This window comes from Jaculus jaculus, chromosome 22 (assembly GCF_020740685.1).
Source record: "Jaculus jaculus isolate mJacJac1 chromosome 22, mJacJac1.mat.Y.cur, whole genome shotgun sequence".
Taxonomy (NCBI): Eukaryota; Metazoa; Chordata; class Mammalia; order Rodentia; family Dipodidae; genus Jaculus; species Jaculus jaculus.
The window spans coordinates 4,548,501-4,576,301 of record NC_059123.1 but is presented as its reverse complement, the minus strand read 5'-3'; the positions used below and the strand labels follow the sequence as shown (position 1 = coordinate 4,576,301).

Below are 27,801 nucleotides of genomic sequence, written 5' to 3'. Positions count from 1 at the left end.
GGACATTTTCATTCAAACCACCACAGTGAGCCTGTGGTCGGGGATAAGATGTTCAAGTTCAGCCTACGCTAGTGTGGGAATGTTGTTGGGTGATTCCAACAGCATGTGGATATTTTGACCCCGAGCATTTGTTATGATGAGTTCTGCTGTGTGACATTTGCTCAAGGAAGTGAAATTGATGGAGCATGGCACATGCTTCTGTCCCCACCACTGAGAAGTGACCCCTTCTTTTGGTGAAACTCACACTCAACGGGGTCTCTCTGAAACTGACAAGTGAACGTGGAACAATCTGCCAATAACATGGTGACATTATCCACTGAACAGGGCTAGGACAGATGGCTCACTGAATGAAGCCCTTGCCTTGCAAACACGAGGGCCCAAGTTCAAGTCTTCTGCATCCATGTAAATGCCAGGTGGGCATGGTATCTGGGAAGTAGAGAGCGGGGGACACCCAGTGCAGGTGGATTCAGACTAACTGCGCTAACTACACAAGCCGGATTAGCTCTCCAGTCAAGCCAGAGATCGGGCCTCGGTACATGGAGAGAAGTCAAGGATGACACCAGCGTCAACCTCTGGCCTCCCCACACACGTGTGTGCCCACCCTCATGCCAACATGCAGCCACACACATATTACATACACATGCAGAAGGAGAAGGAAGAGAAGGAGAATAAAAAGAAGGAGGGCGGACCTCCACCTACTATAAACTCAGGAAGAGATGGGCTTCTCTGAGCGCTCACTACATCTAATACGTATCTCTTTTAATTTTTTCTGCATTGTATTTCCAATGAAATCTGTTTAATAATTGCTTAGGAATTTGAAATAGTTTTTTAAATTATTTTATTTATTTATTTATTTGAGACAGAGGGAGAGAGAGAGCAAAAGAATGGGTTTGCCAGGGCCTCTAGCTCCTGCAAACAAACTCCAGGCACATGTGCCATGATGTGTATCTGGCTAACGTGGGACCTAGAGAATTGAACCTGGGTCCTTAGGCTTTGTAGGCAAATGCCTTAACCACTAAGCAATCTCTCTAGCCCTGGAATCACTCATGTATAGTGATCCAGACAGCACCGAGTCAGGGGGAGAGAGGTCAATTCTAAGGTGGTGAAGGATAGCAGGACGGATGCGCTCTGGGTCACCCTGTTGAGTCAGTATGTTCAAGATAAATTACGTTGTGGCCATTTCATGAAACCGATAGTCTCAAAATGTGTTCACTGCTTTCTCTGGGGGGTTTGTGTGCACATGTGCCCCTGTATACGGAAGGCATGTCAGGCTGCCTCACTGTGCTCTCTCCTGTGCGGAACTTTTTCACTGAAAACACGGTGGCACATGGATACCAAATACCAGCATGTCTACAGAATGAATCTCAGCTCAGCTTCGAACACGTCAGAACCAGCTCAGTAACAATGAGCATTAGGCGCATGTGTCTGGAGTTCGTTTGCAGTGGCTAGAGGCTTGGAGCGTCCATTCTCTCTCTCTCCCCCACCTCTGTCTCTAATAAATAAATAACTAAAAGACTACAAATATATATATATATATATATATATATATATCAGTGTATATATATATCAGTAGCATGTCCCCATAGATGACAAGATTGAAGAAGCAAAGAAAGGGTGGCTTAGAAGAAATAAAAGAACCCTGTCTTTGATGTGGTTCTGAACATGGACAGCGAGGTTCCATTTAAGCCCTTGGAACATGCTTTCGTTTGGGGTGAGAAAGTTCAACGTATGTTATGAATATAAAGACCCTTGTTATACTTACCCTCTCCTTTGAGGAACAGCTCTAAAAACGCAGCCCACGTTTCAACAGAGGGGAGATTAGGGTTATCTCTGTAGTAGTGGAACAGGGAGACGGCTGTGTCTTTTGGATTTCTAACGATGTAGATTATCTGTTAAGAGAAATCAATTCATTCTTGGTGGGAATAACTCCAACGCAAAATATTTCCTAAAAGAAAGCAATAGTTGAATTTACCTGGGCCAGTCTTGCATTTTTAATTTATTTGAGAGACACAGAGAAGCAGATGATTAGAGAGAGGAGAGAGAGAATGGGTGTGCCAGGGCCTCCAGCTGCTGCAAACAAACTCCATGTGCATGCGCCATCTTGTGCATATGGCTTATGTGGGTCTTGGGGATTCGAACCTGGGTCCTTTGGCTTTGTAGGCAAGTGCCTTAACCATGTAACCACTAAACTATCCCTCTAGCTTTTTTTTTTTTTTTTTTTTTTTTGAGATAGGGTCTTATTCTAATCCAGGCTGACCTAGAATTCTCTCTATAGTCCCAGACTGGCCGCACTATGATCCTCCTACCAGAGCCTTCCAAGTGCTGGGAGTAAAGGTGTGTGCCACCAAGCCCAGCTTAATCCTCAGAGCTCAGCATGCAAGGGCGTCATCAGAGGAGTGCATGCCAATGTGGATTTGGATTCGGGACTTCTGAGAAGAGGCTTGGCAATGCCAATCCAGCGAGCACACTTTCTAACTGTATGGGCTAAACTCAACTCTATGGTTTAGGGATAAACATGAGAGAAAAATCCCTGTTTTCTTATGAGGCAAATGACTGTATATTCTACAACTGATTCACATGCAGTAATATCCCTTGCAATTTCCCCTTATTTATTTTTTAAAATATTTTTTATATTTATTTATTTATTTGACAGAGAAAGAAGGAGAGACAGAGAGAGAGGGAGAATGGGCACGCAAGGGCCTCCAGCCATTGCATATGAACGCCAGACGCATTTGCCCCCTTGCGCAACTGGCTAATGTGGGTGCTGGGGAATTGAACCTGGGTCCTTTGATTTTGTAGGCAAATGCTTTAATTGCTAAGCCATCCCTCCAGCCATATATATATTTAATTTAAAAGAGAGAGAGAGAGAGAATGGGCATGCCAGTGCCTCAGCCACTGCAAACAAACTCCAGACACATGTGCCACCTTGTGCATCTGGCTTACACGGGTCTTGGGGAATCAAAGCAAGGTCCTTTGACTTTGCAGGCAAGTGCCCTAGTGGCTAAACCGTCTCTCCAGCCCCAATTTCTCCTTATTGTTAAGAGAAGACTTATAGTTTGGAATTTTCCTTATCAACAACTTAATCCCCCAGAGGCAGGAAATACGAGGTCCTCTCCCTATTTCTACGACTGCTACAATTTCCTTTAAATTCAATAAACATGGATTTAGTGCATTGTGTGTACCATGCACTGTGCAATGCTCCAGGTCCAAGGAATGCAATGGGGAGTGAGGCAGAAAAAAAACGGAGTCAGGTGACAAAGGCAGATGACTAACCATGCTCTATAGAAACTTGAACGTGGGGCTCCAAAAGGAGCGCATGGAGGCCTCGGGAAGCTAAGGGAAACTGGCTTGAGTAGGGTTTTTTTCAGTCACAGTCAACATTGCCTGAGCTGAGAAAACAAGATGTTCTATGCGCATTTTAACTGACAACCCGAGCAGACCCATTGTAAAGCATTTGCTGAGTCATTTCTAACACTAAGCGATCTTTCTGCATGGTGTCCATAGTCCACGTCCTGTGGGAGTCCACATGAATAGCACCCACTCTCCTTTAATAGAGAGATAAGTAATTATCACCATGTACAGGCATGAAAAAATCCACCTTTACCCTGCCCCGCCCAGAATCCCCTCTGTAGCCTAAGAGAACTAGAGAGGAAGCTCACACACACTAGTTAGTGCTTTTCCAACTGCGCAGACTTCCTGGGCAGATTCACAGAACTCCGGAACTCAGAGAACTCATTTAAAAAATTATTTATTTATTTGAAAGCAGAGAGAGAGAGACAGAGAGAGTAATAGAGAGTAGACAGACAGAGAGAATGGGCATGCCAGGGCCTCTACCAGTGCAAATGAACTCCAGACACATGAACTCCCTTGTGCATCTGGCTTACGTGGGTCCTGGGGAATCAAACCTGGGTCCTCTGGCTTTTCAGGCAAGCGCCTTAACCATTAAGCCATCTCTCCAGCCCTCAGAGAACTCATTTTTAAAATCCCATCTTCATTGACAAAAATGGTTCAAAGAGCAGAAATTAAACCTCAGTCATCCAATTGGACATATTTGTTTTGGCAGAGAAGTGAGTATTTAAGTTTTTTTTTAAAGTTTATTTATTATTTATTTACAAGGAGAGAAAAAGAGAGCAAATAGGTACACCAAGGCCGCCTACCACTGCAAACTCCAGATGCAGGCATCACTTTGTGCATCTGGGTACTGGGGATTTGAACCTGGGCTGTCAGGCTTTGCAAGCAAGTACCTTAACCACTAAGCCATCTCTCCAGCCACAAGTACTTAAGTTTTACTCCTGTATTTATGTGAGTATTTAAGTTTTGTCCGTGGGAGAGACAATGCAATCCATAGTTTCATGTTTTTGCGGAAGTCTAAGAAGTCAGGAGAACTACTGGAGGCAGAGGGGGCTCTCCAGGAACTGCAGAGAACAGTGCTCTGGAAGAAGTGAAAACCACCTATTAAGCAAAGAGTTATGGAATTAGTTAAAAAGCATACATTTTGTGCCAGAGACTTTAAAACCATAAAAAGAAAAAAAGAAAAAAAGAGGACAAGACAAGGTTGGGCTGGAGAGATAGACGGCTTAACAGTTAAGGCATTTGCCTTCAAAGCCAAAGGACCCAGGTTCGATTCCCAAGGACCCACATAAGCCAGATGCACAAGGTGGCGCATGTTCTGGAGTTCATTTGCAGTGGCTGAAAGTCCAGACATATCCATTCTCTCTCTCTCTCTCTCAAATACATACCTAAAAATAAAAAATATTTTTTAAATATTTTTGTTTTATTTTTATTTATTTACTTGAGAACGACAGAGAGAGAAAGAGGAAGAGGCAGATAGAGAGAATAGGTGCGCCAGGGCCTCCAGCCACTGCAAATGAACTCCAGACACATGCGCCCCCTTGTGCATCTGGCTTACGTGGATCCTGGGGAATCGAGCCTTGAACCGGGGTTCTTAGGCTTCACAGGCAAGTGCTTAACCGCTAAGCCATCTCTCCAGCCCTAAAAAATATTTTTGAAAAACAAGGTTTAGGGGGGGAAATCCACAGAAAGTCAAGTGGGATTGAGATGTACTAGGGGACGTTTGCAAGGAATGGCTTCTGCTGTAAGCAGCCCTGCAGGGGTCGGGAAGGCTTGCGCGGCCAGTGCCGAAGTTCTCAGGAGCTACGCCAGCAATCACACGCAAGACGGCACGTTGAGCCCGGGGAACAAGATGTCCCACTTGCCTTCTACTTGGCATGCAGGGAGACACAGTTTACTTCGATAAAGTATTTGTTGAGTCATCTTTCCTATCTAACTTCTGGAACTGGAACCAAGGGAACTGGAGAGGCACATTTGTCATTTAAGGTCACACAGAAAGAACGGTATCTTAAGGCTACACCTTACCTGTCTGAACGTCGGGTTCTGTGATTAGAAGAGACTCATGAGTCACACCTGTCATTGTGCAATGTGTTTGAAACTCACAAAGCTGGCAGCCATTTGTAGTGAATGGCCCTGCGTTGCCCTGAATTGCAGTTAGTGAGTTGGTTCTCTCAGCCTCTCTCTCTTTTCTCTCTCCCTGTCTCTATTTTTGCTTCTGCCTTTCCCTCTCTCCATTTCTCTTGCCTTTAGAATTTGGATTTATGGGGGGGGGGGGGGTTGGAAATACACATGCTTGAAATACATTTCTTTCCTTTTTTCTTTCTCTCTCCCTCTCTTTCTTTCTCTATTTCATCTAAGAAACAGCTGTTTGAAAGGAAAGTGGTTGATGGAGACAAACTGTAATCAGGTTATACTTCCTCTGTTCTGACAGATTTGCTGTGAATGAAGCAAAACTTCTGCCCTGTTGCCCCTGGTGGGTGGCACTGACTTTCACTTGTGCAGAAAGGGAGACAATGTGCACCGAGGCATTGGTCAGAGATGTGGTGGTAGAAGGGTCTGCTGGGATGCATGTGCATTGAACACTGCATTGCCTTGTTTTTATGCTTAGAACGCAGCAGTACTGACAAGGCTTCATTTCTAGAAATGTCTTACAAATGTCACGTGCGTCTTGTGTTTGCTTCTCAAACATTATTCTTGGTATATTTCCTTCCTGATCAAAATAGAATCTTAGAATGTTCCTTAAACATACATCTCTAAAAGTATTATATGGAGCTGGGCATGGTGGCCCATGCCTTTAATCCCAGCACTCGGGAGGCAGAGGTAGTTGGATCGCTGTGAGTTCGAGGCCACCCTGAGACTACACAGTGAATTCCAGGTCAGCCTGGGCTAGTGAAACCCTACCTCGAAAAACCAAAAAAATAAAAAAATAATAAATAAAAATTGCATTGAATGTCAATGCCAAACGTTCGAACAATAATGTGACTTGTTAATTTTTTTTTTTGCATCTAGTATTTCAGTGCACAAAGGTATGCTGCTCTAACAAAACTGAGATTATTATAAGTGAACTTAATATGGTTTCTATTTCATTTTATGAGCTAAGGATTCCACAATGAAAATATAAATTTAATAAGAGACATTTGACAATTGAAATTATTCATTTCAATTGTAATTCAATTTTAAAATAATAACATATGAGCTTAAAATGGCTTGAAGATACTGTTCTTTAGCGACGTCAAGCTACACTCCATGGCCTTTCTTTTCCTAGATACTCCATGCAAAAGTGATACACAAAGCTGGAGAGATAACTTAGTGGTTAAGGCACTTGCCTGCAAAGCCTAAGGACCCATGTTCAACTCCCCAGGTCCCACTTAAGCCAGATGTACAAGGTGACACAAGCATGCAAGGTTTCACATGTGCCCAACATGGTGCACGCATCTGGAGTTCAATTTCAGTGACTTGAGGCCCTGGCATGCCAATTCTCTCTCTCATAAAAAATACCAAAACATGATATATAGAATAATTACCATCTAAATAGCACTCTGCTGTGTAACAGTGCGAGAATCCAAGCGCACTTCAGTCAGGCTCCCAAGGCTCTGCCCAGAATAACCACAGGACTTACCTTGCATTGTCTTTGTTTAATAGTCACAGGTAGCATGTCATAGCTCAAATGCGTTGGAATTACTCGTCTCTTAGAACAGCCTTTCAGCTCTTCAAATTTAGAAACGTCTCCCAGTTCAATAGGAGATGTGAGAGTAATTCTAGCATTGGGAATGTTCTCAATGATTTCTGCCATCCAGTGAGTGCCTTTGCATGAACATAAAATGAAATGCAATTTTAATTAAATGTCTCTCCCCATGAAGTTAATGTAGAAAATGAGCATATTATAAAAGCAAGGGCAGAATTAATTTTATTGTAGCTACTACTGCATCCTGTTGAAACACTGGAGACAGTAATTCATTTTATAAGTAGAGTTACTTTATTAGAGAGAAGGGATCTCCCTCTCTCTCTCTCACAGACACACACATACACACACACACACACACACACACACACACACACACACACACACACACAACTCGATGTTTCCTGAGCTTGCAATACTCATTTGTTGCCACTTTCTCTCAGATTTTCAATGCATAAATTCTCACCAATCTTCCCATTTGTGATTGCCCCAAGTCCCATGAACTCATGGGTCTTCTTTCAGCCACTTTCTGAGTGTCCAAACCACTGGCAGAGCTACTCATTCCCGTCTGTCTTCCCACAGGGCATGAGCTCATTGCATTCCTCCCAGAGTCCACATTGGAGAGCAGCGACAGGTTTATCCTCCCTAAAGCCCTCGAAGGCAGACGCGGATCTTCTTGTGGGCATATAATAGTGGTGTGCAGATGGGACATTTGAACTGGAAACATGCTGCCTTCAAACATACTGGAAATAGAGAGCTACCAACCTGAAATCTGGAATGAACACAGCTTTAGATCTGTGGGCTTTGTTTGTTTGGTGTGTGTGTGTGTGTGTGTGTGTGTGTGTGTGTGTGTAGTTTTGTTTTCTGGTATTGGGAAATGAACAGGGCCTTGAGCCCATGCTATGCAAGAGCCCTTTTTTTTTTTTTTTTAAATTTTTTGAGGTAGGGTCTCATTCTAGTCCAGGCTGACCTAGAATTCACTGTGGAGTCTCAGGATGGCCCTGAACTCACGGCGATCCTCCTACCTCTACCTCTGCCTCCCGAGTGCTGGAATGAAATGCGTGTGCCCCCATGGCCGGCTTGAGAGCTCTGGTATTGAGTTTCCCACCCCACCTCCACCCAGCTCTGTGTATGAATCCAATCTCAGCTCTGTTTGGAGGAGAGAAGGGTCGTCTTTGTTGTGTTTACAATGCTGGGAATTGAACTCACCGCCTTGCACATGCTAGACAAGTGCTCAGGTTGGGTTTCTCACCCCCTCGCCCTCACCCAAGAATAGCACATCACATAGCTATCAGGCAGATGGATGTCTGAGCGCAGCGTGCGTTTCCAGTTCAAACGTGCCGTCTGCACACCGCTATTATACGCCCACAAGAAGATCCGTTCTACCTCCGAGGGCTTTAGGGAGGATAAACCTGTCGCTGCTCTCCAATGTGGACTCTGGGAGGAATGCAATGAGCTCGGGCGCAGTGGGAAGACAGATGGGAATGAGTAGCTCTGTCAGGGGCATGGACATCCAGAAGGCCAATGGCTGGCTTCCAATTTCAGAGCAGAAAAACGGAAGTTGGTAATTTGTTAATTTGCATGCCATGTCACTAAAGAATTTTCAACAGTACTGGTCTCCGCTGACCTCGCTGTAAGTTCAGTGGCACACGTTAATGAGAAGTTCGCAGTTGAATAGCTATGTAGAGTTGAAACACTGTCCTCGCTTGCATCGTGGGTGTTAGCATTAAAACTATTTTAGCTCGTACTAAGTCTCTAATAATGCACATGACTTTGTGCTGTTTGTGGGGACCTCCTGGCAGCTGATGCTTTCAGGGGGCATAGGGTGACAACTTCAACATACGTACATACAGAAGAAATCCATCCTGTGGCATGTTAGCCAGTTTCTCCAAGAACATTTAAAACACAACAAATAACTTTCTATCCTAATGTATTAATTTGAGGTAAGATATAATTACTCACACATGTCAACTTTACCATGAAGTGTTCTGGGGACCATCCTTCAATTGTTCTTGGCAGCCATGTTTTCCAAAGTCATTACATATAGTTACAGAGCCCTTTGGGAAACTGGGTCTTATGTATATTCAGCACCTTCCCTTAGCGAGGCCCTCCTAGGTTTAACCAGGGAAGACAAGTTCACACCCAATCCCAAGGTAGTTTAGCTGCCAGGTGCCAATTTCCTGCACCAGGCATATGCCATTTATGTATGTTCACTATCCAGTAAACAGCAGCAGGTAGTGGAATGTCATATATGTGTGTGTGTGTGTGTGTGTGTGTGTGTGTGTGTGTATTTATATATATATATAATGTGTGTGTATGACATATATATATATATACTTAGCCATTTCTCAAAACCAAAATATAATGCATTTGATAACTTACAGAACATTATTTATAATAAACAACCCTTCGTGGGGATATAACTATGTTCAAGGAAATTTTGAAATAAAAACTCTTTTATCAATAAAAATATTTATGGTTCTTCCCAGTGCATATTTATCAGTCATTCATTAAATATGAATTAAACAAATGCTATTTGGTTATGATGAGGAATTATAATATCATAGGCGTTGTACTTATGCACATCAACATTTACACCTCTTAACAGAGTCACAATGAAAGCACAACTAAAGCTCTAATTTTTTTCCCAAAGATTCTTCAAGGCATTTTTTTAAAGTCATTAGCGTCATTTTAATCATTGGAATAAGCCATATACATTTTCTGATAAGTTGTATAAAATGATGTTTACATTTATCATGTTTGAAGTTCCACATCTTAAAATATGCATTAGCACAAGCTCACCGGATTTTGGATAGGAAACCAGAAATATGTCATCTTCTCTTGCATCAAAGGAATCCAAGGAATTGAGAAGATCTTTGGAAGACAGGGTGGAAAAGAGGATCCCCTTGAATTTGTGAAGAACGTTCAGCTGAGTCTGCGATGACATCTTTCAGGCAATCTATCAAGTGTTACAAAACCCTGGCCCTGCACAAGGAATAGACCTATGTGGCCCTTGATCGTAACCCTGGGTCAGTGCCGGACTGCGCTGCACAGCACTCAGTTGGCCTTCTACTCAGGGGAATGTGTGTGTGTGTGTATATATGTGTGTGTGTGTGTGTGTATATATATATATATATATATATATATATATATATATATATATATATATATATATATATATATATATGTATCTACATTTTGCAATTCTCCACAAGAGTAATTTTTAAACCATAACTGAGGCAAAGTCTATTGTAAAAGTGATGTTATCTGAATTTTTTTCTGATAACATAGGTTACAAAATGTTTCTTCTAACTTGAGTCAGGACAGTTTGCATGGAAAGCTACCAAGCTACAGGGGTGTAATCAGTATATTAAGATACTACAATTAAGTAGTCCTTTGGCCTAAATAGGGAAAGGCTTTGAATGGCTATAATAACAACTTATGTAACTACAGAAATAGTTAAGAAAACTAGTTTCTATTTGTCAACACAATAGAGGAAGTAGATAATATTTCAGTTACTACCAGAAAGGAAGAGATAAAATTTTAAAAAAATAAGATTTTTTTGTATGAATTAGCAGATATACCTATGACTTAAGACTATTCTTACAGAACATTCAGAAATGATATAATGGAACAGAACTCCCATGCCAGGAAAGGTAATTTGAGATTTTATGTAAACAGGAAGTTTTAGGTAGAAGTGAATTTACTCTTATTTCACTCTTTCTTAGCTTTTGTGAGTAATCTTATAATATTCCAATTCAATGAGATATGGCACTGAAATACCCAGTTACTTCAATGACCCACAGTTGCAGGTTTGTCTAATCATTGAAGGAAACGTACACCAGTGAAGAAATTAAACACAACTTTTAGTTCCTAAAACATTGCTGTGGAGAAGTAATGAACTAAGAAGGATGCTTATGACAGCAACAGAAATGTTCCTGGCACATGAGAAATCCCAAAGGAGGGGCTGGAGAGATGGCTCAGTAGTTAAGGCACTTGCCTGCAACACCTAACAACCCCAGTTCGATTCCCCAGTGCCCACATAAAGCCAGATGCACAAAGTGGTACATGCATCTGGAGTTCATGCACAGTGGCTGGAGGTCCTGACATGCTCATTCTCTCTGTCTGTCTCCTATCTCTCTACCTTTTTTGGTTGTAAATAAATAAAAAAAATTCAAGAAAGAAAATATATTTTTTTAAAAAAAGAAATCCCAAAGGAGCTATAGATAATGAGAGGAACATGGAGATTGAGCGCTGTTGCTGGATTATGATTGTATTCCTGTGTACTAAGAAAAGCCAGTAGCAGACAGAATTTGGGAATTAGTACTATTCACGTTAAAAATAAAGTCTCTCTGTATAAATATAACAAAATATGTACAAAGCAGAACATGGAGAAAAGTACAAAGCATTGTAGAGGTCATAGCAGAAGGCTTAAATAAATCATGTTTGGACTAGGTGACCCAATGTATTAAAATAGTGATTTCTCTATACTGATTTATTAAAGCCAATATAGCTTGATCAAAATGTAAATAGGCAGGCCCACACACGTGTATACCCATGCATGTGTGTATAAATCGGCACACATTCATACAGAAATGAAAAGGCCCTAAAATAGCCAGAGGAATCTTAAAGGCAAAGATTTTAAGAGTATTAGATCTCTAGGTTTTTCATACACAAACAGTAATTAAGATAGTGAAGTCTGAGGCCAAGGCTACAAAGACAGACCAATGGGCTAGGATGATAGTCCAGAAAATGAGGCATCACAAAAAGAGCAACAGAGGCGGACACCCAGTGTCCTTCTCTGCACATGTGAGCGTGGGACACATGTGCATCTGCGCATACATGCACCATTCATACTATACACAAATACACAAACACACACATATTATACATGATCACCTGATTCAAGATAAAGGCAAATTTCAGTAAGTAGCAGACTTTTTTTTAATGACTGCCACTTATAGGTAGAGTAACATGGATTCACCTTGTGCTATTTACAGAGAAACATTCAAGAAGGATCATTGAATTTAATTTTTTTAAGATTTAAAAAATTCTTTTCTTTATTTCAGAAAAAGAGAGACAGACAAGAAGAAGAAGAGAGAGATTGAGAGAGAGAGAGAGAGAGAGAGAATGGGTGTGCCAGGGTCTTTAGCTGCTGCGAACGAACTCCAGATGCATACACCACCATGAACATCTGGCTTATGTGGGTCCTGGGGAATTGAAGCTGTGTCCTTTGGCTTGGCAGGCAAATGCCTTAACCACCAAACCATCTCTCCAGCTCTGAAGTAAATTTTTGAAATGAAAAGCTTCCAGAAGCAAACATAGAAGGATTATCTTCGGCATCTTTGGAAAAGCAAAGATATTATCAAAAGGAGATCAACACACTAATCATGAAAATATTATAGTTGGATTTCATTAAATTTGGTACCTGTGTTGGTTAAAAAATGACCATTGAGAGGGCTGGAGAGATGGCTTAGCGGCTAAGGTCCAGGTCCCACGTAAGCCAGATGTGCAAGGTGACACAAGTTCACAAGGTCACACATGAGCACACAAGCTGACACGTGTGTCTGGAGATCGATAACAGTGGCTGGAGGCCCTGGAGTCCCTCTGTCTATCTCTCTGTGTCTCTCTCACACACTCTTGCTTTCGCTCTCTTGCATAAAAAAGGCCAGTACGTTGGGCTGGCCTCCAATAAAAGTAACCACGAAGAGAACAAAACGTGGGGTTAAGATGGTTGTGGTTAAAGCAGTTGCTACGCAATCTTGAGGAGCAGAGATTACGCCCCCAGAACCCGTGTGAAGTCAGGTACAAGAAGCACACACATCTGTACCCCAGTGGTGCCTGTGAAAATTCGGGTGATGAGGCATTACAAGGAGTCTAGCTATGCGAGAGTAAAAATATAGACTGCAGGCCACATTGGTCATGAAGGACAGGAAGGAGACAGCTCGGAGGAGATCACCCGAGGCCCAGGTGAAACAATTGACATCAAACGCTACAGCTGCCGAGATTTGGTTCTGTCAGACTGTAGAGTGATTGATAACTCCAGCACTTACTGAAAACGACACACTATCCAGCCACCAAGTAAATGACAGAGTCTGGTACTTGAGTCAGATACTAAGACAAGCAAACATCAGAAGGACTTTTGGCATGTTCCAAGCACAAATTTTAAAAGGTTTGAAAATATCTGAGAGTTGGGGACCCCGTGAGTGTGGTCACTGACCGGGCAGCGCTGTGAGAATGACGGGGTGTCAGTGTGTGTGTGACAGTTGTGACCAATAGAGGATGATGACCAAGAGCTACGTGTGAATCTCCCCCTCTCTCTGCTTCCCACAATCCATGAAGCCAGCCAGGGCCTTGTGACTGGAACTTTCTATGGAAAACTTTAACTTCAAAGGTCTGGTTAGGAGGTCAAACTTGCTAATCTTGACATGCTGAAAATTAACAAGGGAACAGGTTGGAGGGCAATATTTTAAATATCTCTCAAAATGATTATTTCCTTTAGTAGGTATAATTAATTCACAATTCTAACCTCAATGTCAAATGGGGAAACCTTTTTTTTTTTTTTTTAATTTCCTTTGATGGCATTGCTATTTCTCTTTTCTTATCTTTAGGGTAAAAGTTGTGTACTTACAAAGGCAAGACAGGAAAATATATTACTTAAAAAATATTATCCCATCACAGTAGCTACCACTTATAGTATATTTATTACAGGCTGAGCATTTTCTAAGTGCTTAAATAAAATTCCTTAATTAGTTCACATTGGCAAAAAAATATTTTAAAATCGAGGAAACCAAACAGATTCAATCATATATCCCATGTGAACTAGAGACATGTGCTGCCCATTGCCTAGCCTTTGTTGCCTAGGAAGTCATTAGAGTTTTTCTAACAAAGGTATAACACACTAAAAATCAATTTTGGGAACATTATCTAGGGGTGAAAGCCGAAAGCATGCAGACCAATTAGGAACAGCCAAGGAACATTGAAGAGTCACTAACAACATGACCACATTATGCTCTATGGAACACAGAGCTGTTTTTGTTTTTGTTTTTGTTTTTCTAACTTTTTAATTCTTATTTATTTATTTCACAGAGCTTTTACAATGTTGTTTTGGGTCTGGGGAAGAGGGCAGTGAGAGAGCTTCCTCCACACCTTGTGGCCTCAGAACAGCAGTGACAGTTGCAGGGAGAAGCACAGTGTCCCGGTGTCCGAGCCGCGGGAGGGAGAACTGGGCCACCCCGGGAGAAGCTGTAGCTGATGGAGACTGGACGAGAGAGAAGCTGAGCGAGTTGTGGGCCGTGGAAACCCTCAAAATGGTCAGAAGTGGATACTGCTGGCTTCTCAGAAAGAGCAAATGGGTTCCTTGGCTTGATGACGTATGAACCATGGGTGTGATGGTTAATCTCGGTTGTCAACTTGACAGGATTTAGAATCACCATGGAAACAGACCTCTGGGCAAGTCTGTGAAGGATTTTCTAGATGAAGATGCACAAGGGGCTCATGCATCTGGAATTCGTTTGCAGAGGCTAGAGGCCCTGGCACACCCATCCTCTCTCTCTTTCTCTCTCAACCTGCCTATTTCTGTATCTCTCTCCTCTAAATAAATAAAATATTTAAAATAAATAAATAAAATAATCTTCCCATAGCCATTTATTCTTTCTTTCTTTCTTTCTTTCTTTCTTTCTTTCTTTCTTTCTTTCTTTTCTTTTTTTTTCAAGGTAGGGTCTCACTCTAGCTCAGGCTGACCTTCAATTCACTGTGTAGTCTCAGGGTGGCCTCGAACTCAATGGCGATCCTCCTACCTCTGCCTCCCGAGTGCTGGGATTAAAGGCGTGCGCCACCACGCCCAGCTCCATAGCTATTTCTTAACCCAAGTCATGAGAAACCAAGGGTGTTTGGCTTCAGGCTCCCTGGAATGCGGATTCTGCATCTGGATGTCAGACCACAGTAGAGCTAAGTTGCAAGCGCCCAGAAGGATGAGAAGGCGAGGCCAAGAGGTCCGATTTCTGCACCTCTGCCCCTGAGTGGCCACGTTATCCCCCCAGCCCACCCCATCCAGAGAACATCCTCGGGAACATGCGCACTGTTATACCAACAAACGCTGTTGGAGGCCACAGTAATTTCTTGGAACAAAAAGACTTTCTAGGATTTACCTTGGTCCTGGAGCAGGTGACAGCTTTGGTCCAGAATGCCACCACAAGAGTAAAGCCAGATGAGCGAATCCCTGCCAGGGCATATGGACTGAAATCCTAAAGAAGGTTGATAAAGAAAGACAGGAGGCCTATGGCGAAAGGGAAGTCAGGATAGGAGAGCAAGTGGAGAGAAGAAAAAAGATGTCTGTGCTGTGGCATGAGCGTGTGTCCCCAGAGCCTCCTCACTTAGTCTTCAAAGGCTCTGGCGAGAAGTATCTCCGTTCTTTGTCCCCTACATGCTGACGAGGGGAGTTCTCAGTGGCAGGACCTTGCTGCGTCTTTTTTTCCCTGAGCCAAAGAATCTTGACTTGACAATCTAGGCAAGTTTGCATAGCACTTGTAAAGCATTTTCGTTTTTCAACAGGCAGGCCTCAGTTTGACAATCCTCCTGCCTCACTGACCAAAGTACCAGATTACAAAGCACGCACCATTGTGTGCCAGGTCACTTGAATTTTTATTGTTCTTCCTTCTAGTTTTCCAACTTGTCTCATGTCTGTCTTTGTTGATTTTTTGTTTTGTTTTGTTTTTTACTTGCACACACCAAACTGTAAATCTCTTAAGGGCTGAGTACAGAGTATAATCACCTTTATATTTCTTACACAGTTCAGTATTGGACCTAACAGCTCATGTTCAATAAATCTACACTGAGGAAAAAATTGAAAACAAACCAACACAGGAGGGATCGATATTTCATCTGACATGTTGTGTGTTAGAGCCCTCTAGTGCCAGACACTAACTGAGCCCGGGTAAATGTGCATTTGAACAAATTGTCTAAAATATCCCTTCTCCATGTTTTAACACAAGCCACACCTTACCCTCAGCTGTGTGGCGATCATGGCATGGTGGTCATTTCCCACACAGCAGCAAGCGGTCACAGCACGTTGCAATCTCATAGCTTTTGAATTGGGGGCATTTTCGTTGAATTTTGGTGCCATTGCAATATATTTTGAATGATATGATCTATTGACAATTTCATAGGTAGGAACATTTTAAAGGTGAGTATTTGGCATAGTTTGGTATATACATAGGCGGTTGTGTGAGCAAAGGGAGGGGCAGGAAAACGATGCAATATGACATCAACAAATTCCTGTAAATTTATTACTTCCTACTTCCTGCATGAACTTATTTCCAAACTATGGTGCAAAATAACCAAGTTTTCTACACATCCTATGCAGGGAAGATGTCCAGAGGTCAGCAGACGTGGATTGTGTCGTGATTAAGGTTCACTCAAAGCCATTTCTCATGGTCCAGCAGTGCCACCAGGACAGGAGAGTTTGCAACAGTCCCTCTGATTAGAGCTTTTTCTTTAAAAAAAAATCTTAATATTTTATTTTACTCATTTATTTGAAAGAGAGACAGAGAGAGAATTGACACAGTAGGGCCTCCAGCTACTGCAAACAAACTCCCTATGCATGCGCCACCTTGTGCATCCGTGGGTCCTAGGGAATTGAACCTGGGTCCTTTGGCCTTGTAGGTAAGTACTTTAACCTCCAAGCCATCTCTCTAGCCCTGATTAGAGCTTTTCATGTGTACGTGAGTGTGGTGTACATTTTCACATGTTCATATGTGGGCACAGTGTGTACACTTATGTAGAGGTTGAAAATGGGCATTTTCATCTATTGCTCTCTGACTTATTCTTTGAGGCAGGGTCTCTCACTCAGCTCATGGATTCAACTAGATCAGGGAGACAGCCGGGACAGAAATTCCCCATTTCCGCTGCCCCAGCCTGGGGATTTACTTATTATTTTTAATTTTTTGTTTTGTTTTTGTTTTTTTGAGCCCTGCAAATGAACTCAGACATATGCGCTGCCTTGTGCATATGGCTTCTGTGGGTCCTAGGAAATCAAACCTGGCTTTTCAGGCAAGTGCCTTAACCACTAAGCCATCTCTCCAGCCCCAATCCAGGGATTATGATCATGCAATCACACTCAGCATTTGATATGGGTGCTGGGTATCCAAATCTCAGGCCTCATGTTTGTGTGGCATTTATCCACTGATCCATCTCCCCAACTCCTGTGAGATTTTTTGTTGTTGTTTTTGTTGTTTCAAGGTAGGGTTTCATTCTAGTCCAAGATGGCCTATAATTCCCTATGTAGTCTCAGGGTGGCCTCGAACTCAAGGTGATCTTCCTATATCTGCCTCCCAAGTGCTGGAACTAAAGGCATGTCCCACCATGCTCAGCCCTATTTAAGATTTTATTTTTTTAATCACCAAGTAATGACAGACTAGTGTGATCTATTCATTTATCATGAAAGACTGTCAAGATGCTGATTTCGGGCTAGAGATATGACTCAGTATTTAAAGGCACTTGCTTGCAAAACCTGAGGTCCATGTTTGATTCCCACTACCTACATAAAGCCAGATGCATAAAGTGGTACATGCATCTGGAGTTCGTTTGCAGCAGCAAAAGGCCCTGTAGTACCCATCCTCTCTCAGCCCCCAAATAAATAAATAATTAAATAGGTGTGGTTTCTTTCTTTCTTTCTTTTTTTTTTTTGAGAGGTAGGGTCTCACTTTAGCCCAGGCTGACCTGGAATTCACTCTGTAGTCTCAGGGTGGCCCCAAACACACAGCGATCCTCCTACCTCTGCCTCCCAAGTGCTGGGATTAAAGGTGTGCTCCACCACATCCAGCTAAAATAGGATTTTAAAAGATGCTGGTATTTGGGCTGGAGAGCTGGCTTAGCAGTTAAGGTGCTTGCCTGCAAAGCCTAAGGAGCCGTGTTCAACTCTCCAGCTCCCATGGAGGCCAGATACACAAGGGGACACAAGTGTACAAGGTCGCACATGAGCACAAGGTGGAGTTCAAATGCCCCGACGCTCCAATTCTCTCTCTCTCTCTCACTAAGCAAAAGTTTTAAAAAGACACTGATCTTTCAGTACCTTCTTGATCACTTTCAACATAATCTTTTCCTTTATTGGTACACAACTGACTTGAAGTAAATATGGTAAAATGTAGCCACAATAATTCCTCAGTCATACTAACAACATTTTTTTAAAAAAGTGTTAAAGGGCTACAGATAGAGAGAGAGCTCAGTGGTGAAAGGCACTTGCTTGCAAAGCCTTCTTCCCTGGGTTCAATTCCCCAGCACCAATGTCAAGACAGATGCACAACGTAGCACATACATCTGCAGTTCATCTGCAGTGGCAGCAGGCACTGGTGTGTCTATCTACACTCACTCTGTGTGCCTGCTTCTGCCTGTCTCTCTTCTCTCTCTCAGATAAATTAAAAAAAAAAATTAAGTGTATCAAAGACCAGTATTATGAGGACTAGTTACAAAACTGAACATGTCAGTATGAAAATACCCATAATTATTAAAGACTGAAAAACACTTGTATGTATTTAATTTTAAGTCACAACATGTAATCTAAGAATGAGATTCCCTCTAAGAACACCACTGCACATAAGCAATTAAGCTAGTCATGATGGAGTAGCTGACAGTCACTTGAGCCACACAGTTTAAATGATTTATGGTATTGCTTAAGCCTGTGTGTGTTAGCAGTTAAGGGAAACATTTTATTGGAAAGTATGGAACCCAGACATCCCTTTTTCTTTTTTTCTTCCTTTTTTTTGTATAAATAGAAGGTAAGTTATGCAGCCCACTCACCAAGACTAGATCACATTTAGAGAGAACAAAAATCCAATCTCTTTATGAACCCAGTGCTTCTCTCAATTAATTTTATCATGTAAGTACCATGCAGTGATTGTCTTATCAGAACTTTCCCATTAGTTTTATAATTATGCATTAACCAACTTGTACATGTTTAGGTTTAGTACAAATTGACATTTCCTATTTTTTTTTTGTTGTTGTTGGTGGAGTAAACAATTGCATTTTGCAACTTGGCCTTTCTAGACATTTACTGCTTGTAATATAAGAATGAAATTGACGCCAGTATGCTGATCGTGTATCTGGTAACCTTGCTAAATTTGTACATGAGCATTTCAAATTTGTGAATTTACAGATAATGGGGGTTTTCTGGCATCTTCAAAAAGAAGAGTTTGGAGATTTTTTAAAATTTCAAATTATTATTAGTATTATTATTTGGTTTATTGAGGTAGGGTCTCACTCTAGCCCAGGCTGACCTGGAATTCACTATGTAGTCTCAGGGTGGCCTCGAACTCATGGCAATCCTCCTACCTCTGCCTCCCGAGTGCTGGGACGAAAGGCGCGCGCCACCACGCCTGGCTGATGCTTGGTTTCCATGTGCCTGCGTGTGCGGTGTGCATACATGCGTATGCATGGTGGGCCACACGTATGGGCTTCCTCTTTTGTCCCTAGTTAGGGTCTGTCACTAGAGCCAAGAGCACAGCTGACCAGCCGGCTCTGCAGACGCTTGGCTCTGTTTCCCCGTCTTCTGGGACTGCGGGCACGTGGCACCGCTGCCTCGCCCTGAAGGGGCGCTGGGGATCCGAACACCAGTCCTTGCCAAGTGTTTCACTTTCTGAACCTTCTCCCCAGCTCCTCAAATCCTTTTATTTCTTCTGTTTTTTTTGTTTTGTTTTGCTTGTCCAACGACAAAGTGGAATTAGTCAGCTGATCCTTCCGCTAAAGTTGCGATGCTTCCCTCGAACCAGCTGTGTCCAGCGTCTCCAAAACAAACTGCAGAGAGGCGGGATGCAAGGACAGCACTTAGTCATGAGCTGTCCAGCCCACGAAGGCGCAGCGCCAGTTATGGAAAGGCTGTGGGTGAGCCCCCTTGCCCTCACCCTTCCCTTCACCTATGGGATGCTGCGGCGAGAAGATGACCCAAGTTAATCCTTTTCGTCTTGGTCCCCAGAACCATGAGCCAACAAATCTCTGGTCACTACAGATCACCCCGTGTCGTCTCCTCCTAGGAGAGAAGAGTGGATTGAGATCTCTCGTCCACTGTATTGAGATACGCTTCATGCTTCATGCTTCAGCGCCAGGAACGATTGCTTTCCATTTTTTTGCTAGGTACTATAAAGTTAAGACATTTTCTTTCTATGATTGTACCAGCAGACAATTTTTACGACTATAGCATAACACCCGAGGCTGAGTAATGTTCGAAGAAAATAGGTTTAACCGAGGTCAAAGTTTTGGAAGCTGAAAAGCTAAGGCCAGGTGGCCCCTGGCACATCCACTGGTGAGGGCCTTTTGGCTGCATCACAGCTTGTGACGGCATCATGGGAGGAAACATATGTGAGAAGGAGAGACAGTTTCAGCCAGCAGGGTTGTGAGAACTTAACTGGAGTCCCATGAGAAAATAATCCCTTCTGAAGGATTATTTATTTAATGTCCTGATGACATAATCATCTTTTTTTTAGACTTCATCGCTTTTTTTTAAAAAAATAATTCTACTTACTGATTTTCAAGGAAAGAGAAAAGAAAGAGAGAGAGAGATGAGAGAGAGAGAATGGGGCCCAGGGCCTCCCTGTGGCCATTGCAAAAGAACTCCAGATGCATGTGTCACTTTGAGCATCTGGCTCTAACTCATGGCGATCCTCCTACCTCTGCCTCCCAAGTGCTGGGATTAAAGGCATGTGCCACCATGCCCAGCAGGAGTTGTTTTTTAAATGCCTCTAAGAGTCTACCTCTACTCTCCAAGTAGAAAGCAAGCTGAGGGAAAGCAGAGGAGAGGAGATTACAGAGTTCAGAGTAGAAATCAATAAATGAAATAGGAAAAAAAAAAAAGAGAAAATTAATGGTACCCACAGTTCTTCTTTTTCTCAAAGAGTACAACAATAAATCTTTAGCAAGAGTAACCATGAGTAAAACAGAAAGCCAAAGTCACCCATATTTGTAGAAATAAAAGAACAGATGGAATTGTGGGCCTTAGAGAAATCAAAAGGACAGTAACAGAACCCTATCAACAATTCCGTGTCTGTAAATTAGAGTGATCATACAAAATAACACTAACATAAGGAAATTTTTTTTTGGGTTTTTTGTTCATTTTTATTTATTTATTTGAGACAAAAAGAGGCAGAGAGAGAGAGAGAGAGAGAGAGAGAGAGAGAGAGAAAATGGGTGTGCCAGGGCCTCCAGCCACTGAAAATGAACTCCAGACACGTGTGCCCCCTTGTGCATCTGGCTAATGTGGGTCCTGGAGAATTGAGCCTCGAACCAGGGTCCTTAGGTTTCACAGGCAAGCTCTTAACCACTAAGCCATCTTTCCAGCCGTTTTTTTTTTTTATATTACTTATTTTATTTGAGAGAGAAAGAAAGTGAGAGAGAGAGAGAGGCAGATAGAGAGACAGAGAGAATGGGCAGAGAAAGAGGCAGAGAGAGAGAGAGAGAAAATGAGCATGCCAGGGCTCTAGCCGCTGCAAATGAACTCCAGATGTATGTGCCACCTTGTGCATGTGGGTCACGTGGGCCCTGGAGAATAGAATCTACGTCATGAAGACTTCCTAGGCATGCGCCATAGCCACAAACCATCTCTCCAGCCCAGGACATTTTTAAACAGATATACAAGGGAAGATATTTGCATTTATAATTAAATATAATATAAATGAAATTCTTCCACAAAGGAGAGCCATGGCCCATGTGGTCATGCTAATGAATTCTACCAACATTTTGGAGAAGAAATAATATATGCCCTCCACAACCTTTCTCAAAAAACAGAGAAGGTAAAAGTTTCCAATCTATTTTATGAAGTCAGTCTTATCCTAATTCCAAAGCCAGAGGAAGACCTTCAAGAACAGAAACCATCAGGAGGATCACTGAGAGTTCGAGGCCACCCTGAGAATACATAGTGAATTCCAGGTCAGCCTGAGCTAGAGTGAGACCCTACCTTAGAAAACAAAAAATAAATAAATAAAATAAAAACTGAGGAAGGAGGCATGGCGTTCAGCTGATCAGAACACCAGATCCGCAGCACAACAGAGAGGGACCAAGGTGGCATTCAGCCTTGGTGAGATTGGAAGCCACCCCAAAAGGTAACAGGGCCTACTGACACAAAGCGAGGTACATAGGCCTGCCCTGGAAGTGCTGACCTCGCCTTCCCCGTCAGGGCAGGTTCTGTGTTACAGAATCTTGGTTGGCTTTACCATTCTCAAATAAGCTCTGTTTTGGTGTTGACTATTGTTAACGTCAGAGGTGTCCTGATTCATAGGGCCTTTGCGTTTCTCTTCTGCCAGGGTCTGACTTGGCCCCAGGCTGACCTGGAACCCATTTTAGATCAGAAATCCCTGCCTCCTAGTTGACAGGATTGGGAGGAGGGCAACACACACGCCTAGGAACTTTGTTTTAATCCCCTCTACTGCATAAACGCTCTGTGCTGGTTTGGATTGAATGTGGATATTGCTCAGAGGAATTTTAAAGTTTGCCAGTAACTTGCTCCACACGGTCTTCTGAACTACTAGAACAGCAGGCGAACTCAACACCTAGGGGCACTTCTGCTCTTTTCTTGGAGTATAAGAGCTACGCCTGGCACCTTAAACTCCTACCCTGAAGATATGTGAAGTCAGATTTACATGGCTAAGAACATTATAGGTAATTAGAAAACCCAAGCATCAAATTAATTCAAGATGCACAAAATCTCTACATTATAATACAAGAAACACACACACACAAAATTCAAGACAATACAATCCCACCAAAAATTATAAATCCATCAGAAATGACCCCCAGTGAGACTGCTTTAAATGCAATGCTTGACAAAGATTTAAAAAAACAAAACAAAACTGATATCTATACTCAAAGAAATCAAAGCAATCAAGGAAACAAACTCCTGAAGGGGGAACACAGGAAAACAATTTAATGAAATAAGGAGGTCAGTATAAGACATGAGTAAGGAAATAGAAATAATGGGAAAATATCTATGAGGAATATAAGAAATGAAAAACAGTAAGTCAAATAGAAAACTCTGTAGAACATCTCAGCAGTGGAATGAACCAGAGGACAGCATATTGAACTCCAGATGCTTGCACCACCTAGTGGCCATGTGTGACCTTGCACTTGCCTCACCTTTGTGCATCTGGCTAACCTGGGATCTGGAGAATCCAACATGGGTCCTTAGGATTCGCAAGCAAATGCCTTAGAGCCTAAGCCATCTCTCCAGCCCTTGCTGATTTTTAAATTGGGTTATTTCTTACTGTGGAATTTGAGAATCCTCATGCATTATGAATACAAGTCTGTCTGAAGTGTAAAAGAAGAAAGAGAAAGGAAATGGAAACACAATTACTGCAGTTTGAATGTGAAATGTTTTCCATAGGCTCTTGTGTTTCAGCACTTGCTCTGCAGCTCCTGGCACTCATTGGGAAAGTTGTGGAACCCACAGGAGATGGAGCCTTGTTAGAGGAAGCCAGTCCCTGGGGGGGGGCACCTAGGGGTTTTATAACCTGGCCCCACTTCCTGATTTCCCCGTTCCTCTCTTCTCCCTCTCTCTTCTTCCCCCTCCCTTCTCTTCCTGACTATGGATGGAGTGTGACTAATTGTCCCCCTCGTTACCTCTGCCATGACAGACGGCGGCCCTGGACCTAACACGGAACAAACCCTTCCTGCTTAAGCTGTTTCTTCTCAGCTATGTGGCAGTAACGAGTAAAGTCAAGATCGGGGCATGCAGCCCAAAGCAGCGAGTGAAGGGAAATTTAAAGCACTGTTGGCAAATGGTAGAGGAAGCTCTGAAATGAGAAATCTAAGCTTCTGTCTTAGGAAACAAGAAAGGGAAGCAGGAGAAAAAGTACTTCCCCAAGAGGTAACGACAGATGAAGGTCTATTGTCCAAAATCCTCAAAGAAAGCTTGAAACTCAACAGTAACAGTGAAACAACCTATTTGGACAATTAACTCAAATCTTAGACACCTCCAACCAAAAAAAAAAAAAAAAAAAAAGATGCCAAATTAATTGCATATGAGGACATGTTCCACATTATTTGTCACTAGAAAATGCAAATTAAAAGAGCTACTAGAGGGATGGAGAGATGGCTTAGCAGTTCAGCGCTTGCCTGTGAAGCCTAAGGACCCCTGTTCAAGGCTCAATTCCCCAGGACCCGCGTTAGCTGGGTGCACAAGGGGTGCATGCATCTGGAGTTGGTTTGCAGTGGCTGGGGGACCTGGCATGTCCATTCTCTCTCTCTCTCTCTCTCTCTCTCTCTCTCTCTTAAATAAATAAATAAAAATAAATAGGTACTAGAGAAATATCACCATACACCCCTTAACTGTACCATATCCAGACCACTGACTACTTCTAATGGTGAGAATGTTGGCAACAGAACCTTTCTTCATGGACAGTAGAAATGACTGAAAAATACTGAAGCCACTTTAGAGGACTGTTTGATAATCTCTTTCAAAGCTAAATGGAATTTTACCGTATGGTACAGCAATTATGCCCCTTGGTTATTTTACCCAAAGGAGTCACAAACTTACATCCACACAGCAAGGTGTCCCCAGATGTTTGTATCAACTTGGTTCAAATTCAAATGCCTATTCCTTGCCCACTGCCACACATGGAAACAGCTAAGATGTCCTTTTTCGTGCTTGTGTGTGCGCACATGTGTGACACATGCAGGTGTGTGCATGTGTATGTGGAGGCCAGAGCACGACCTGACGTGTTCATCAGATAAGCCATCCACCTCTTCTTGAGACAAGTGTCTCACTGGCTTGGAGCTCCCCAGTTAGACAAGACTGGAAGCCAGCTAGCTCCAGGGACCTGCTTCTCTCACTGTCCCACTGTAGAGACCACAGGGACACGACACCATGCCTGGCATCTTATGGGGGCCCCAGGGATCGAACTCAGGTCCTCATGCTTGTGGGACAAGCACTTCACCCACTGAGTCATCTTCTCAGCCTTAAGATGTCCTGTATGGGCGGTTAATAAACTCTAGCGGTCACAGACAATGGAATATTATTCAGTATTAAAAACAAATGTGCTATTGAGCCAAAAACTGAATAAAAGGAAAAAAAAAAAACAACTCCAACCAGAAGAGGCTATATGTCATGTGATTTAACTTTGTGTAATTCTAGTAATGTCAAAACTATGGCAACAACCAAAATCCAGTGGTTGACGGTGAGTAGGTGGGAGGGAGAGTGAAGATGTGCCGTGTGAAGGTTGCCATGCAATGCTGGTGGACATAGGCCATTATACACTGGCCCAAACCCACGGAATTTGTAACGCCAAGAGTAAATCCTTCAAGGTCTGCCTGTGCTATAGAGTGAATTAAAGGCCAGTGTGAACAACTAAGACCTTGTCTCACAAAGGCCGAAAAGTAAAAAGGGGGCTGAGACTATATAGTTCCATAGTCCAGTGCTTATCCAGTATCTCAGTGTATGCGAGACCCTAAGGGAAATCCCCACTATTGAAAAAAAAAGAGGGGGCTGGAGAGATGGCTTAGCAGTTAAGCCCTTGCCTGTGAAGCCTAAGGACCCTGGTTCAAGGCTCGATTCCCAGGACCTAAGTAAGCCAGATGCACAAGGGTTCACATGTGTCTGGAGTTTGTTTTCAGTGGCCGGAGGCCCTGGTGTGCCCATTCTCTCTCTGCTTCTTTCTTTGTCTGTCACTCTCAAATAAATAAATAAAAATAAATAAATAAAAACCAGAGTGAATCTAGCTATAAACTATGATTTAAGGTTATTCTGTGGAAACAAGTGTAATAATGCATTGGGAGACGCAGACCATGGCAAACACTGTGCATATGGTGGATAGATAGTATAGGGCAGGTCTCTGTACTTTCATCTCAATTTTATATAAATCTAAAAGTGTTCAAACACACACACACACACACACACACACACACTGCATGCACTATACACACCACACACACACAAACTGTGCATGCGCTATGCATAGTACACAAACAAAAAACTGCATACACTATACATGAAACACACACACACACACAACTGTACATACACTATACATACCATGCACACATGCATGCACGCACACACACACATACACACCAAAGAAAAAGAAAGTAAAATCAGTACATAAAGCAGAATTTATATACAAAGTATATTTTCATACCTAACTTCATTGACAGATACCTACATATGTACAGGAAAATAAAGATACTGCATTAGAAGGTTTCTAAAGTGTATAGTAGTAATATATAGTAGTATTATAATGTTTATAAAGTATATGGTAGTAATATAATGACAATAGACACAGAGAGAAAGAGGGAGATAGAAAGAGAGAGAATGGGTGCCACTGGGAGCCAAAAGATGGCAGAAGGCTCCAAAAATTGTGTTATGCTATATTTTTGATTGTTTATTTTTATTTATTTATTTGAGAGTGACAGACAGAGAGAAGAAGTCAGAGAGAGAGAGAGAGAGAGAGAGAGAGGGGGGGGGAGAATAGGGGGTGTGCCAGGGCCTCCAGCCACTGCAAACAACTCCAGATGCGTGCGGCCCCTTGTGCATCTGGCTAACGTGGGTCCTGGGGAATCAAACCTTGAACCAAGGTCCTTAGGCTTCAAGGCAAGTGCTTAACTGCTAAGCCATCTCTCCAGCCCCATTCATAGTATTATAAAAGCTCACAATGAAGGGCTGGGAGTCAGTAAATCAGTTGCAATCCCCAGAACCCATGTTGCACAGTGGGGCTGCTTATGTACTTTTAATCCCTGCACCACAGAAATGGGCAGGACTGGAAGCCCACCAGCCAGCCAGGCTACCTTAATTAGCCAGTTCCAAGCCAAAACAGGTTGATGGCACTTGAGGAAAAACACCCTAGGTTGTCCTCTGACTTCCACAGGTACACGTAGACACATGTGTGTGCACACACGCACATGAATATGTCCACACATGCACACGATCTTAAATGTGGACTTCAAGCAGGGAGCCAAGCTCGTAACAAAAGCATCTTTACTCATGATTATTGCACTGTAAGCTGGAGATGAAAGAGGACGCAGGACCACGGGCTTCATTTTCATCCATAGAAGAGCCCGAAGCAAGAGCTGGGTTGGAAGCAACATTGAAGCAAAGATGATGCCGCCAAGAAGGCCCAAGCAAAAGGCTTCTTGGGTTTTATGTACCTGTGGGCTAAGGAGGTGGAGAGGGGACAGGCTAAGAACAGAAACATGCTGGGTCACCACGGAGAATGAGACCACGGACATTGGTCTGCATAAGGAAGCTTCCGTGTGGAGATGTTGGGCTCAGAACGTGTGAGTGTGGGAGACTAAGCTCATGCCCCGGGACTGGGGCTGGCTACAGAAATCATGAGTGAATTGCGTATGAACAGAGCTTGCTGCGAGGTGACCTTCTCCCCATGAAGCCTGTGAGGCAAAGCTTGTCACTGTGAGTGGCACACACGCCTTCACCGTGGACTGAAGAGGGTTTTCCTCATAGGCAGGGCTTAGAAGCGCAGTGTCAAAGTGTACAGACTAAAGAGAGAGGTGAGCATGTCAGTGAGGAGATCTTTACACCTCACATACACATTAGCTTTCTGTTGTTGTAACAAAGAGTTGAGATGAATCAGCTCATAGAGAAGAAAGGTTTAGGGCTGGAGAGATGGCTTAGCGGTTAAGGCCTGCAAAGCCTAAGGACCCCAGTTCGTTTCTCCAGGTCCCTCGTTAGCCAGATGCACAAGGGGGTGCACACATCTGGAGTTCGTTTGCAGTAGCTAGAGGCCCTGGCATGCCCGTTCTCACTTTCTCTCTCTCTCTCTCTCCCTCATTCTCTGTCT

At 42.9% G+C, this 27,801-nt stretch overlaps 1 protein-coding gene across 2 annotated transcripts in view; it reads right to left on the bottom strand.

The window, feature by feature from the left end:
- Window positions 1-27,801, bottom strand: part of LOC101613465 (sulfotransferase 1C2) — a 50,992-nt gene that overhangs the window by 12,701 nt on the left and 10,490 nt on the right. For both annotated transcript variants that reach the window (XM_045139452.1, XM_045139450.1), the window contains exons 2-3: window positions 6,971-7,155; window positions 1,763-1,889 (exon numbers count right to left, since the gene is read on the bottom strand). In XM_045139452.1, the coding sequence (XP_044995387.1) occupies window positions 1,763-1,889; window positions 6,971-7,144 (301 nt within the window). In that variant the 5' untranslated portion in view covers window positions 7,145-7,155. The remainder of the gene's footprint in view (window positions 1-1,762; window positions 1,890-6,970; window positions 7,156-27,801) is intronic.